Source organism: Carcharodon carcharias, chromosome 13 (genome assembly GCF_017639515.1).
Source record: "Carcharodon carcharias isolate sCarCar2 chromosome 13, sCarCar2.pri, whole genome shotgun sequence".
NCBI lineage: Eukaryota > Metazoa > Chordata > Chondrichthyes > Lamniformes > Lamnidae > Carcharodon > Carcharodon carcharias.
In genome coordinates, this window is record NC_054479.1 from 74379561 (window position 1) to 74394806 (window position 15246).

The window sequence follows — 15246 nt, forward strand, 5'->3', positions numbered from 1 at the left end:
GGACAGGCAGTATTGAGGAGGTGGGGAGGCTGCAGAAGGATTTGGACAGGTTAGGAGAATGGGCATAGAAGTGGCAGATGGAATACAACGTGGGCAAGTGTGAGGTCATGCACTTTGGTAGGAAGAATAGAGGCATGGACTATTTTCTAAATGGGGAGAAAACTCAGGAATCTGGAGTGCAAAGAGACTTGGGAGTCTTAGTCCAGGATTCTCTTAAGGTTAACTTGCAGGTTGAGTCGGTAGTTAGGAAGGCAAATGCAATGTAGGCATTTATTTTGAAAGGACTAGAATATAAAAGCTGGGATGTGCTGCTGAGGCTTTATTAGGCTCTGGTCAGACCACATTTAGAATATTGTGAGCAATTTTGGGCCCCGTTTCTCAGGAAGGATGTGCTGGCCCTGGAGAGGGTCCAGAGGACGTTCACGAGAACGATCCCAGGAATGAAAGGCTTAACATATGAGGAATGTTTGAGGACTCTGGATCTATACTCAATGGAGTTTAGAAGGATTAGGGGAGATCTGATTGAAACTTACAGAATACTGAAAGGCCCGGATGGAGTGGACGTGGGGAAGATATTTCCATTAGTAGGAGAGACTAGGATCCGATGGCACAGCCTCAGTGATGAGGAGAAACTTCTTTAGCCAGAAAGTGGTGATTCTATGGAATTCATTGCCACAGAAGGCTGTGGAGGCCAGGTCATTGAGTGTATTTAAGACCGAGATCGATAGGTTCTTGATTGGTAAGGGGATCAAAGATTACAGGGAGAAAGCGGGAGAATGGGGTTGAGAAACTTATCAGCCATGATTGAATGGCGGAGCAGACTCGATGGGCCGATTGGCCTAATTTCTGTTCCTATGTCTTATGTGATCTTATGTCTTATGTGATGAATATCCTCGCAGGGGATGGAATCTAAGGGCAGATTCAGATAGGACAAACACAGCACAGGGAGCAAGCGATAGAAAATTAGTGACTGACTCTGAAAGACAGAAGAAACAAAGGTTAAAAGTGTACAGCACAGAAATTTGGCATTGTTAAAAGGTACATATTTAAATGCAAGGAGTTCAGCAAACAATAAACATGGCAGCATGATATCATTGCTATAATGGAAACTTGGCTTAAAGAAGGGCAAAAATGGCAGCTCAACAGCCCTGGATATAGGGTTTTCAAGCAGGATAGGGGTGGGCTAAAAGAGGTTAGGGTGTAGCATTATGAATTAAAGAATCAATTACGGCTGTGAGGAGGGATGATATACTAAATGAATCACCAAATGAAGCTGTTTGGGTTGAGCTCAGAAATATAAAAAGGGGCAGCTACACTACTAGGAGTGCACTATAAACCCCCAAATAGTGAGAGGGAGATAGAAAAATAATTATGCAGGCGTATCTCTGATACAAAAACAATAGGGAAATAATAACTGAGGAATTCAAGTACCTTCATATCAACTGGGATACGAACAGTGTGAAAGGCACAGAGGGCACAAAATTGTTGAACCGCATTCAAGAGAAATTTTTTAGCCAGCACGCAACAAACCCAATGAGAGGGAGCGCAATTCTAGATTTAGACTTAGGAAATGAAGCTGGGCAAGTGGATGAAGTAGCAGTGGGTGACCATTTTGGAGACAGTGACCACAATACACTTAGATTTAGAAGCATTATGGAAAAGGATAAAGATAGAACAGGAGTAAGAGTTCTAAATTGGGGAAAGGCAAATTTTACAAAGTTGGGAAGTGATCTGGTGAAAGTGGACTGGTTACAGCTACTTGGGAGGGAAATCAGTGACAGACCAGTGGGGGGCATTCAAAAGTGAAATTCTACAGGCACAGTGTAGATGTGTCCCCACAAAGAAAAAGGGTGGCTATGCCAAATCTAGAGCTCCCTGGTTATCTAGAAGCATACAGGGTAAGATAAAGCAGAAAAATAAAGCTTATGACAGTTACAAAAAGCTTAATACATTAGAAAGCTTACAGGAGTATAGAAAGTACAGGGGTGAAGTAAAAAAGGAAATTAAGAAAGCAATGAGAGGACATGAAAAGATACTGGCAGGTAAAATCAAGGAAAACCCAAAGATGTTTTACCAGTACTTTTAGAGCAAGAGGATAACTAAGGAAAAGGTAGGTCCTATCAGGGATGTACAAGATAATTTACGTGTGGATGCAGAAGATGTGGGCAGGGTTCTCGATGAGTACTTTGTCTCTGTCTTCATTAAGAGGAGGGATGATGCAGACATTCTAGTTAATGAGCAGGAGTGTGAAATATTAGATACAGTAAGTGTAATGGGAGAGGAAGTACTAGAGGGGCTGGCATCCTTGAAGCTGGATAGTCACCAGGGCTGGATGGATCGTATCCCAGGCCGTTGAATGAAGCCAGGGAGGAAATAGCGGATCATTTTTCAATCCTTACTACATACAGGTGAGGTACCAGAGGATTGAAGGTCTATGAACATTGTACCATTGTTTAAAAAGGGTGCAAGGGATAGGCCAAATAATTATAGGCCAGTCAGACTGACTTCAGTGGTAGGAAAATGATTAGAATCAATTCTGAGACACAATAAACTGTCACTTAGAAAGGCACAGGTTGATCAGGGATAGTCAGCATGTTTTTGTTAGGGGAAGATCATGTCTTACTAACTTAATAGAACTTTTTGAGGAAGTAACAAGGAGGATTGATGAGGGTAATGCAGTGGATGTCGTTTACATGGATTTTATAAGGCATTTGACAAGGTCCCACATGGCAGACTGATCAGAAAAGTAAAAGTCCATGGGATACAGGGGAATGTGGAGAGTTGGACAAGATTGAGGGGCCCAGATGGAGTATACAGGAAAGACCTGTTTCTCCTAGCGGAGAGATCAGTTACCGGGGCACAGATTTAAGGTGATTGGATTAGAGGGGATATTAGGAAAACGTTTTCACCCAGGGGGTGGTAGGTGTCTGGTATTCACTGCCTGGATTGGTGGTTGAGGCTGAAACCCTTAACTCAATTAAAAGGTACCTGGATCTGCACCTGATCTGTTGCAACCTGCAAGACTATGGACAAGTGCTGGAAGGTGGGATTAGAATGGGTGGCTATTTTTTTCCAACTAGCACAGACGCAATGAGCTGAATTACCTATTTCCATGCTGTAATTTTTCTATGGTTGTAATATATCGCTGTTTATAAAACAAATTCCACTAAGCATGTTTAAATAGATTTCCAACCAGCTGAGGAACTATTTCTGCTGGCTTAGGACCAGGGGACTGTTTAAAAATTAGAGCTAGTCCTTTCAGGGGTAAAATTAGGAAACACTTCCACACACAAAAGGTGATAGCAGTTTGGAACTCTCTTCTGCAAACAGCAATTGATGCTAAATCAATTGGTTCACTGTAAATCCGAAAATGATAATTTTTTTTGTTAACCAGAGGTATTAAGGGATATGGGGTATTGGTGGGTATGTGGAGCTGGGTGGGTCACAGAACAGCCATGATCTCAGTGAATGACAGAACAAATTGACGGGTTAAATGATCTACTTCTTTTACCATGTTACTTTCAATAGGCAGAGGATAGTGACGTTTCTGAGGACAACCAAATTTCAGGAATATACTCCATTAGCCTTCACAGAGTCAAAGGCTTTGGTGAGGTTGAAAAAGGCCATGTACAGCGGTTAATGCTTTTGCATTTTTCTTGAATTTTCCAGGGAGTGAAGATCATGTCTGTGGTGCCTCTTAATGGGCAAAAACCACAATGTAACCCTGGAAGGAGTTCCTTGGCCACTGGGTGGAGGCAGTCTCCTTTGTAGTTACTACAGTCAGACGTGTCCATCTTCTCCAGTAGAATCACAATCACAGCGGATCACCTGGCATCCACTCCTTTTCCCACGAGTGATATGAGGTTGTGCAGCTGTGACAGGAGTGTATCTCCACCGTATTTCAGAACTTTGGCAGGGATTCCATCTGCTCCGGAAGCCTTGTTGTTTTTCAGCCGTTGAAAGGCTTTTACATCTTTGCTGCAGAGTGGGGTAGCACTGAGATCAAGTCAGGCGGGATACCGAGGAATGGAATTGAGGGCTTTCAAGTTGAAGACTTCACCCCCGTTAAGCAGGGGTTATTAGTGGCTAGTGCATCCAAGGCACTGGCAATAAATGTAGTTAAAGATTTCCCAGGAACCGCTGCGATGGATTTCTTTTCCCATTCTGCCAGGTCATTTAACAGTCAGATCACATTGTGAATGCACAATGGGATTGTTTTTTTAAAATTTGTCATTGGGGTTTTTGGCAAGGGAGGCAGGTTTCTTTCTCTGAAGGACATTACTGAACCAGTTTGTTTTTTAGGTCAATCCAGATTTCAAGCTCATTTTCCCAGTGCCAGCCACAATTAACCAGATTTACTCAATTCAGTTGCACAGTTCGCCATGCTGGAATTTGAACTCAGGATCAGCAGCACTGAGCCTCAACAGATATACACAAACAGGCTTAAGGCCCTCAACAAGCTTGGTAGCGGTTTCCAATAATACTTACCAGAGAGGGAATGTCCTTTTCTTGTCCCGGCTCATACGGTTGCGATTGATGGTTGTGGAACAGGGCACAGCATCGAGGTGGTGTGAACTGTTGGGCAGGGTTGGCACCCACTGACTATTCCGTTTCGCCTTCTGCTCTCTGTTTTGGCACAAAGGAATAAAGGATATTCATGAGGCTGCGGCTGGGGTGCTCCACAGTCACACATCCCATATCGATTTTCATTAGATGGCAGATTGTTTACACGTGGCTGCCAGCATTTTGCACCTGCAAATCAGCGCTAACCCAGCATTAAGCCTCGCAATCAGCACTAACCCAGCACTAATCCTCGCAATCAGCACTAACCCAGCATTCGCCCTCGCAAGCAGCACTAACCCAGCATTCGCCCTCGCAAGCAGCACTAACCCAGCATTCGCCCTCGCAAGCAGTACTAACCCAGCATTCATCCGCGCAAGCAGCACTAACCCAGTATTCACCCTCACAAACAGCACTAACCCAGCATTCACCCTCACAAGCAGCACTAATCCAGCATTCACCCTTGCAAGCAGCACTAACCCAGCATTAACCCTCGCAAACAGCACTAACCCAGCATTAACCCTTGCAAGCAGCACTAACCCAGCATTAACCCTCACTATCAGCACTAACCCAGCATTAACCCTCACAATCAGCATTAATCCAGTGTCAGGAAGAATCCAATAATAATTTCCATAATTTTATTGGAATTTATTGTAAAATAGAGTAAAAGTGGGATGTGTCAGTGTGTTTGTGTGTGTGTGTTTGTTTGCGAGAGAGTGACAGAGATTTAATTGAATTAGAGGCAGCTAGTCTGGATGCTTTGATGTAAGAAGAGAAGTTAGGTAAACATGGGGAAGTATAACTGGGAGTTAAATTGATTAGGGAATTTACAAGTTATTATAGTGGTAATTTGTAGACATGCTTATGTGCTTACAAACTTTTCTTTTATTAATAAATGTTTAATTTAGTTTTTTTAAAAACCTCTTAAGACTTGGTGGTCTTACTATTGAATTCAAGGCCCACATCTCAAAACATACAAATTGAAAATTAGTTGTGACAGTTGTTTCAAGTTTCCCTCTGGGATTTGAACAGTTCCGCACTTACCATCTGCTGTGTTATAACAAAAATTAGGGGCTTTTTGCAGGATATATTTGAAATTCCTTGGCTAATTTGGAATTGGTGAATCTTAAGGTTACGAGTACGAGAAGCACTTTGAATTTAGGAGTTGGTGTGAGGTTTTTCTTGTAGTAGTGAGACTGCGACATGGCTTTGGCAATTGCTAAGTCTTGTCTGGGAGCCAAGTTATAACTTTGATTGGTTTACAAAAGGTAAATAAAGCTTGAGTTAATGGAACTGGCAGATAAATTACAATTAGGATTACTTTCAGGGGTGAGGAAATCAGACATAATTGAAGGTATAGCACAGCATTTGAAATTGGAAGGAATACCTGAGACCAAGTTTTCCAAGGGGAGGTTCATTGGAATGGGCTCAAATTCAGTTGCAATTAAAAAAAAAATGGAATTAAAGGCAGCAGAAAAAGAAAAGGAGCATTTCAAAGGGAATAGACAGAAAGGCAGGAGAGAGAAAGAAAACAAAAAAGGGAATTAGAAACGGTGAGGTTAGAAAAGGAGGAAAGAAAAGAGAGAGAGAGAGAGAATTCCAGCTTAAAATGCAGGCGGTTAAAAAAGAGACGCCAGTAGGTGAGGAAAGACTTATTTTCAGATCAGAACCCAATGGGGAGATGTTTAAATTTGTACAAACTCTTCCAAAGTTTGAGGAAAGGGATGTTGAAGTATTCTTTATTTCATTTGAGAAGATAGCTAAACAGACGAAATGGCCACTGAAAAACTGGGCAATGTTGTTACAATACAGGTTGGTGGGTAGAGCACATTAGGTTTATGCTTCACCGTCAGTAGAGGTATTGGTGAACTATGAAATCGTTAAAAACAAAGGCTATTTTGAGTGCATACAAGTTGGTTCCTGAGGCATACAGGCAGAAATTTAGGAATATGAGAAAACAGCCTGGACAAACTTATATAGCGTTTGAGAGTAAAACAAAGTAATTTTGACCGGTGGATGCGGGCATTAAAGATAAGAGTCTTTGAGAAGTAATCCTTTTGGAAGAATTTAAAGATTCAATTCCTTTGGTAGTGAGAACTCATGTTGAATCTGTAAGGCAAGCAGCAGAGATAGCTGATGATTATGAGTTAGTTCACAAAGCCAAACCTTTTTTCTGTCACCCTTTCAAATCGGGAAAGAATAGAAAATGGGAAGGTAAAAGGAAGGTGGGTAGTCAGGGAAGAGAAGTATGAGTTGGAAATTCGCAGCAAGTTTTCTCTCAGAATAAAAAGGAAGGTGCTGAGGGTACAGGTGACACACAAAGTCAGTGTGCTGGAAATTGCAAGGAAAATCTGTTGGAATTATAGGGGTGCAGAAAAGTTCTGGAAGTAAAAGTACTGTGGGTTTTTGAGGTTCAGGCACAGGAAAAACCAGTGGTTTGTGCACAGGTAAAACAGGAAGAATCAGTGATAGGTAAAGAAGTGGGAATATGTTCACAATTTACCCATGAGAATTCTGAGGAGCAAGTTGCAGAGATGTTTAAAGATTTTTTATGCGAAGGAAAGTCTTTCCATGTGTACAGGTTGGAGTAGGTAAAGATGTTAAAATTTTAAGAGATACAGGGGCTAGTCAATCCTTAATATTATGGGATAGTGATGTTTCTTGTTCAGAGGGAGTATTGCAGGAACAGGTGATAAGTGACGTTCATGGAGATGCTAAACCTATTCCATCATGGAAGGTAAATTTAAAGAATAAGTGGAAAACAGGCAAAGTTTCTGTTGGAGTGGTGGAAAAATTGCCCATTGCAGGAGTTCAATTTATCTTGGGTAATGGTATACCTGGATCACAAATGTGGGTTATGCCTATGGTAGTTGAGCAGCCTGTAGAGGTATCTTCAACAGAAGTGTTGCTGAGAGAGCATCCTGGGTTGTTTCCAGATTGTGTGTTAACAAGATGACAGACTCATTGATTAAAATAAGAAGAACAGGAAGTTCAAAGGCAGGGAGATGGTGTGGAAATCCAATTAGCTGACAGTGTTTGATAACATTCCTCAGGAGGAAAGAACAGAGGATAATTCAGCTGAAGTGTTCAACTCAAGAAGGTTAGTGGAGTTACAGGAAAAGGATTTGAAAATAAAACATTATATTAAACAGCTTACTCAGAAACAGAGGTAAAACGTATTCCAGAATGTTATTGCCTTAAGAGTAATGTTTTAATGAGAAAATTGAGGCCGTATCATGTTTCTTCAAATGAAAGCTGGAGGGAGGTACATCAGATGGTAATACCATTTGAATATAGAAATGAGATTCTGAGGATAGCTCAAGAAATTCCAATGCGGGGACATTTAGAAATTAGAAAGACACTGGCGAAGATACAAAAAAGATTTTTTGGCCTGAATTACATAGTCAAATTCTGTAGAAGGTCACGTCAGGTGATAGGGAAACCACAAGCAGTGATTAAGCAGGCACCTTTAATTCCAATTCAAGCATTTGAAGAACCTTTCACTAGGGTCATGATTGATTGTGTAGGACCCCCCCCAAGACGAAAAGTGGAAATCAGTACTCACTGACAAAAATGGATGTGTCTGCCAGATTTCCTGAAGCAATATCTTTGAGAAACATTACAACAAAGATGATTATGGAAGAGTTAACTAAATTTTTTTTACAAGATATGGTTTACCGAAGGAAATAAAACTTAAACCCTGATCTGATTGGACGTCACAGCTGTTTAAGGAAGTATTGAACAGTTTGGGGATAAAACAATTTAAGTCAACAGCTTATCATCCTGAGCCACAAGGGGCTTTGGAAAGATGGCATCAAACTTTAAAAACTATGATGCGAGCATACAGGATTATCCACAGGATTGGGATAGAAGAATTCCATTCTTGTTATTTGCTGTTAGGGACATGCCTAATGCATCAACTGGTTTTAGTCCTTTCTAACTAATCTACGGTCATGAGGTAAGGGGACCACTGAAATTTATTTACGAGAAATTGGTGGGTCAAAATTCAGAAACTACTCTCCTGGATTACGTATCAAACCTCAGGGAGAGAGATTGGACAGAGCATGTGAGTTGGTTAGGGGACATTTAAAGATATCACAGCAAGTGATGAAAGTGAAAGCAGACAGGAAGGCTGCAGCCTGGAATTTTGCTGTTGGAGAGAAAGTACGTGTTCTGTTACCAATACTGGGTAACTCATTAAAGGCAAGGTTTAGTGGGCCTTACAGGATTGAAAAGAAACTGAGTGAAGTAAATTATTTAATAAATATTCCAGACAGAAGAAAGAAGCAGAGGGTGTGTCATGTAAACATGGTTAAAAATACTTTGACAGGGAAGAGGACCAGAAGGAGATATTAGTGGTGGTAGATAATGAGAAAGTAGAAGAAATGCAGGATTCTGAAATTGATTTTCTTTTAATAAAATTGAATAATGAGGGGGTACTTGAAAATTTTAAATGTGATATTGAATTACCTTCCAGACGAGTGTCAAAGTGATTTGGAAAAGCTATTGTAGTCACACAAAGCTATTTGTGGAATTAAGTTGGGGAGGACAGATTTAGCTATACATGATGTGTCTATAGAAGTTTCATCTTTGGTAAGGCAACATCCTTATAGATTAAATCTGGCAAAGTTATCACAAGTACAGAAAGAAATTGACTTCTCGCTTCAAAATTATATCATAGAGTCTAGTTGCAGTAACTGAAGTTCGCCTATTGTACTGGTACCGAAACTGGATGGAACACAAAGACTGTGTGTGGACTATCGAAAGGTGAATGCGGTGATGAAAGCAGATTCATATCCTATAACAAGGTTGGAAGATTGCATTGAGAAGGTGGGACAATTAAAATTTTATCTGAAAGACTGACTTGCTAAAAGGATATTGGCAGGTACTGCTGTCGGAGAGAGCAAAGGCTTTTGTGACGCCAAATGGACTATATCAGTTTAAAATCATTCCATTTGGTATGAAGAATGCACCTGCGACATTTCAAAGGCTGACAAACAAAGTAATTGCAGGTCTGAGCAACTGTGCAGTTTACATTGACGACTTGATACTTTTCAGTCCTACGTGGGAGGAGCATTTACAACATCTGGAAGAATTACTTTCTCAATTACAAGAAGCTAATTTGGTAATGAACTTGACTAAAAGTGAATTTTCAAAGCTCAAGTTACATATCTAGGCCATACCATTGGACATGGTAAGGTGGCTCCAAGGGATGTGAAGGTCAAGACTATCGTGGATTTCCCAGTACTTACAACAAAACAAGACGTTTTGAGATTTCTGGGCATGAGTGAGTTTTATTGGAAATTTGTACCAAAATTTAGCCGTGTGGTTGCTCCATTGACTGAACTATTAAAAAAGAACAAAAAGTTTCAATGGACACTGGAGTGTCAGAAGGCATTTGACAGTTTGAAAACTGTATTAACGACACCAGTTTTGGCAGTACACAGTTACATCATGCAATTTAATTTGGCTGTTGACGCCAGTGATATAGGTATTGTTATAGGTACTGTTATACTGGAATTGAAAAACTAATAGGCTATTTTTCACGGAAATTGAATATACAACAGAGAAGACATTCAACAATCGAAAAGGAAACTTTGGGTTCGGTGTTAGCATTGCAGCATTTTGAAATTTGTGGCAAACAATTCATCAGGGACAATTGTTTATACAGACCACAATCCTTTAAAGTTTCTGGAGAAATTTTGAGACAGAAGTGCAAGGCTGTTCAGATGGAGTTTATTATTGCAACCATTTAATCTACATGTACATGTCGCTGGACGAGAAAATCTGATGGCAGATGCTTTATCAAGATTCTGAAGCTTAAAGGGGAAATTGGACATCTAAAAACCTGAACTCTGAGCTGGAATGATTTTTGTTGGTGTGAAGGATTTGTATATATATTATGTTAACGCATGCATCTGGCAATGTAATAGTGTGAGTGTATAGATAAGTATAGGAGGTAGTATAAGATGGGTTAATGAAAATGAAACTGTCTTTTTAAATCATGACGGTTCATTTTTCAATACGGAGGGGATGTCAGGAGGATATAATAATTTCCATAATGTTATTGGTATTTATTGTAAAATACAGTAATAGTGGGATGTGTGTGTGTGTGTGTATATAAGACTTAATTGAATTAAAGGCAGCTAGTCTGGATGCTTTGATGTAAAAGGACAAGTTAGGTTTGAAATGTTAGGTAGACATGGTGAAGTTTTAGAATGCAAAGTGTGAAGGGAACAGTTGCATTTTTAAACAAACTGTAGTGGCTTGAATTCAGAGGAGGGGGTGTAATGTGTACCTCCTCAGAAGTAGTAAGAAATACTGTGTTTATTTATTTTTCCCAAAGATTACTGGTGGAATTGGTACTATGATAGATTATTTATTAGTAGAAAGGTAAAGTTCAAAAGACATAGTGAAACAATGGAAATTTGCATTCAAAGAGGAAAATATGTACAAAGGAGAGAAGGCTGTTTGTAAGGGAGGCAGCTTAAGATCCAACAAGTGTGAAAAGCCTGCAGTCTGCATGCACCAAACTGCTGCCTCCAAGGAATGAAGAAAAGAAAATTCAATTTGAATCCAGTTGTTCAGGGTATCGTTTACTCTGCCTGGGTCTTATAAAATCTGTGTGTCTTACTGTTGCCTTAATGAAAGTGTAACAGGGAGCTAAATTGATTAGGGAACTTACAAGTTATTATAATAGTAATTTGTAGACATACGTATATGCTTACAATCTTTTCCCTAATTAATAAATGGTTAATTTAGTTTTATAAATACAAATTGAAAATTAGTTGTGATGGTTGTTTCAAGTTTACCTCTGGGATTGGAACAGCTCAGCATTTACCATCTGCTGTGTCATAACACCCAGCATTCACCCTCGCAATCAGCACTAATCCAGCATTAGCCCTCGCAATACGCACTAATTTAACATTAGCCCTCCCAATCAGCATTAGCCCTCCCAATCAGCACGAACCCAGCATTAGTCCTCGCAATCAGCACTAACGCAACGTTACTCCCGGCAATCAGCATTAACCTAGAATTAATCCTATGTGTACATTAACCATTAATCCTACCAGTCAGCAGAGACCACTAAAATCCTGTCAATACTAAGTGTAAATCTAACCTGTTAGCCATAACCGTCCTTAATCCCATCAGAAATAACCCTTATTCATGCTACCAGTTAGGAGAAAAATATAATTAATCTCATTAGTTGTCACTCATCCTTCTCTGCTAGGACAGAGTTAGATACATACAATACCAGAGACAGGTGACAGTGTGGGCTGTACTGGGATAATGTTAGACACAGATAGTGCCAGAGATATGCAGGTGGGTTCAGTGTCAGTGTGTGCTGTACTGGGACAGTAAAAGTGAAACTACTCAGCAGGTCTGGCAGCATCTGTGGAGAAAGAGTCAACGCTCCAAGTGAAATATGACTGTTCTTCATTCATATTCAACTTGAAATATTAACCTTGTTTCTCTCTTCAGAGATGCTGCCAGACCTGCAGAGTATTTCCAGCACTTGGTTTTTATTTCAGATTTCCAGCATCCGTAGCATTTTGCTTTTATTATACTCAGACAGTACCTGCGATAGGTCAGTTTGAGTGTGGACTCTCCAGGGACAGTGTCAGATACAGACAGTACTTGAGATAAGTGATGAGTCAGTGCGAGTATGGACTGTACTGGGACAGTGTCAGATACAGACAGTACCTGAGATAGGCAGGTGGTTCAGTGCTGATTGAGATAGCCTTGTACTTCTCATCGTTTCCCTCTAGGATTTCTTCAACCTCCGCTGCTTTGAGAAGCGTCACGCTGGTAGCTAAAGTGGTATAACCATGATCTGATCAATTAAAAAAACACAATATAAATACTTCAAATGTACAGTTTTAATCTAAAATGCTAGAAGATAGCAAGCTTTGTAGGGTTCTCTACTTTCAGTCCCTTGATTATACTTCAAGACTTCTCTGATACAACTGGGTGGCATGCTCCGAGGTTGACGACTGATGCAGTGCTGTGCACTGCAAGTGTGCAATTGGCCAGGGTGACGACTTCTCTCATTGTCTACCCTGCTACCCTCCCCAGCATTCCCAACCACTTTCCATTCCCCCACTCAAATCCTGCACTCTGACAACCCCACCCCTGAAAGAGCACCTGTCCTGCTGGCTCAGACTCGTGTACTCCTCACTTGCCACCCCTCCACATCCCCAACCACTCTCCACCCCTCCCCCGCCTAAATCCTGCACTCTGAACACCCCATCCCCAAAACAATTCTTGCCACGATGGCTCAGACTTATATGCTCCTCACCTGCCACCCCTGGCCTACACTCACCCCTGCACTAACTGCCTCTCCATCCAGCCTGCAGTCTGCATTGCCACACTCCCCACTTACCTCAGCCTCCCTCCACTGGACACACCCCCTCCCCATCCCCTCCCTCAGTGGACTATTAATGTATTAATGGTCATGTGACTGCCAGCAACCTAAGGAGACACTACTGGGATCAATGACAATGCAGGCTGTGGTCACATGGTTTCCATGGGCCAATCTCTCACTAGACTGGGACTTGTTTATAAAAGGTAGTGATTCTGGTGTTACACGAATCAAGTATTTCATCAACACTTATGTCAGTTCAAAACACTTAAACAGGTCAAATAATAAATGAGCAGCAGCAAGCTAATTATTACTAAGCAGTGTAGAAAATTCAAGTGCAACGCTATAAACATTGCAGGGTTGAAACACAGGCGGGGTTCCCACTCTTGCTCAGAACCCAGTCATCCAGATCAGTACAGGGGAGAATCCTGCCAACATTCACTGCTAGGTTCTTACACAAAGAAGATCTGTGTGGCACAGTACAGGAGGCTAGGAGGAGGGAACTGGAATCCTAGCTACAGGCAAATCATCCAGGACAGGACAGGAGACCAGTGAGGTGTTTCAACAAGTCTTCCAGGTAACAAGTACAAACCTATCAAAACTGTTGAAAGCCACACCGGATATGGAAAGAGTTATATACTACAGTCAGAATGATACAACACAAAAAGAGGCCTTTTGGACAGCACCTTCCAAACCCACAACCACAACCACCGAGAAACACAAGGGCAGCAGACAAAAGGGAACACCACCACCTGGAAGTTCCCCTCCAAGTCATTCACCATTCTGACTTGGACAAATATTGCCATTCTTTCACTGTCGCTGGGTCAAAACCCTGGAACTCCCTTCCTAACAGCACTATGGGTGTACCTACACCACAGGGACTGCAGTGGTTCAAGAAAGCAGCTCACCACCACCTTCTCAAGGGCAATTAGAGATGGGCAATAAATGCTGGCCCAGCCACATCCCAACACTTAATAAAAACCAAAATCCTGCATGTGCCGGTTCTTTGAAAGAGCTATCCAATTAATCCCATTCCCTGGCCTGAGAATGTTTGCTATTCAAATATTTATCCAGTTACCTTTTGAAAGTCATTATTAAATCTGCTTTCACTGTCCTTTCAGGCAGTGCAGTAAAATGAGATGGACCCTGTGCCACTGGACTCCTGCTTACTGAGCTCCAATGTCAATGGACACTGACACTCAGGCAGTCCCACTACCACTGACAAGAGAATGGGGCAGCTGGGATTACACCTCGAGCACAAACCAAATTCCACAAACTGTGGAATCGGTGCAGGATCTACTGGTTGGTTCCTTCCCCTCCCCTCCCCACAGTGCACCCAAGAAAGGTGGGTGTCTAATTCATTGGAGTTGCTCCCATTATGGGGTAGGCACTATGGTTCCAATGCTGGAGTGGACTAGGATGGAGGAATTCCCTGGTCAGTTTGGGCAAGCAGTATTAAGAGGGCAAAACAGAAACACATTCCACACTGGCTGTTGCATTACAGCACCAAGATCCAGGTATAATCCCTGGCTTGTGCTGAATTAGCTGTTCTCAGCCACGGGCTCTACAAAAGGGTTCAGAGTTGGGGGTGGGGGAGGAATTCAGCCAGACTCTGCACTGACTGTCCAATGACCATCCCACCCCCCCCAACCATTTTGAAAGTGCAAGCATGTGGGAATATGACCTGAATAGGAATAGTTTGGCTGTGATGGCCTCCACAGTTAAACAGTTGGCCAACACACTGCACTCATACAGCTTCAGGTATGGTCCTGGCATTATTCTGCAGTGAGAGTCAGTACCTTCAATGGTGCTGTGGCCAGTGGGGGCTTAAAAACTATAAAACATTTTACCTAACGCAAAGCTGGCCTAGGATGAACCTCAAATATTTGCTCTTTCAGCAACATCTAATGTAAGAGTCAGCATTTCAACACAAACGCTATATTGAAGGCGCAGGGTACCTACCATGTGAGGATGCTACAATCTTCTTCCTTTCTTCAACTGTGGCTAGTCGACGACACAGAGACGGGTACCTCTTGTACAGGGAACCCCTGAACATGCGCAGGTAGTTACCAACCTAAGAGAAAGAGAGCTTGTGAAAGGGATTACATCATCTCAATAGGTAAAGAAAGGAGTAAAAATAACAGACAGGCTTACATCTCTTTTGCATTTTCACAACCTCAGTGAAGTGTTATCACAGTTGTAATGTAGGACATGAAACACCCAATTTGCACCAAGTTCCCACAATGTGGTCAGTGCTGAAGTGGTGACATTCACTGTGTTGACCGCACAGAGGAAAACAAACTTACCTGCTTCGCTGACTACAG

At 41.6% G+C, this 15246-nt stretch overlaps 1 protein-coding gene across 2 annotated transcripts in view; it reads right to left on the reverse strand.

The window, feature by feature from the left end:
• smarcb1a (SWI/SNF related, matrix associated, actin dependent regulator of chromatin, subfamily b, member 1a) overlaps positions 1-15004 on the reverse strand; it is a 30537-nt gene extending 15533 nt beyond the window's left edge. The window contains exons 1-3 of one of the 2 annotated variants that reach the window (XM_041201921.1): positions 14885-15004; positions 12265-12394; positions 4489-4626 (exon numbers count right to left, since the gene is read on the reverse strand). In XM_041201921.1, the coding sequence (XP_041057855.1) occupies positions 4489-4626; positions 12265-12394; positions 14885-14978 (362 nt within the window). In that variant the 5' untranslated portion in view covers positions 14979-15004. The remainder of the gene's footprint in view (positions 1-4488; positions 4627-12264; positions 12395-14884) is intronic. The other variant, XM_041201923.1, reaches the window with a different exon arrangement.
• Positions 15005-15246: the final 242 nt, after the last annotated feature.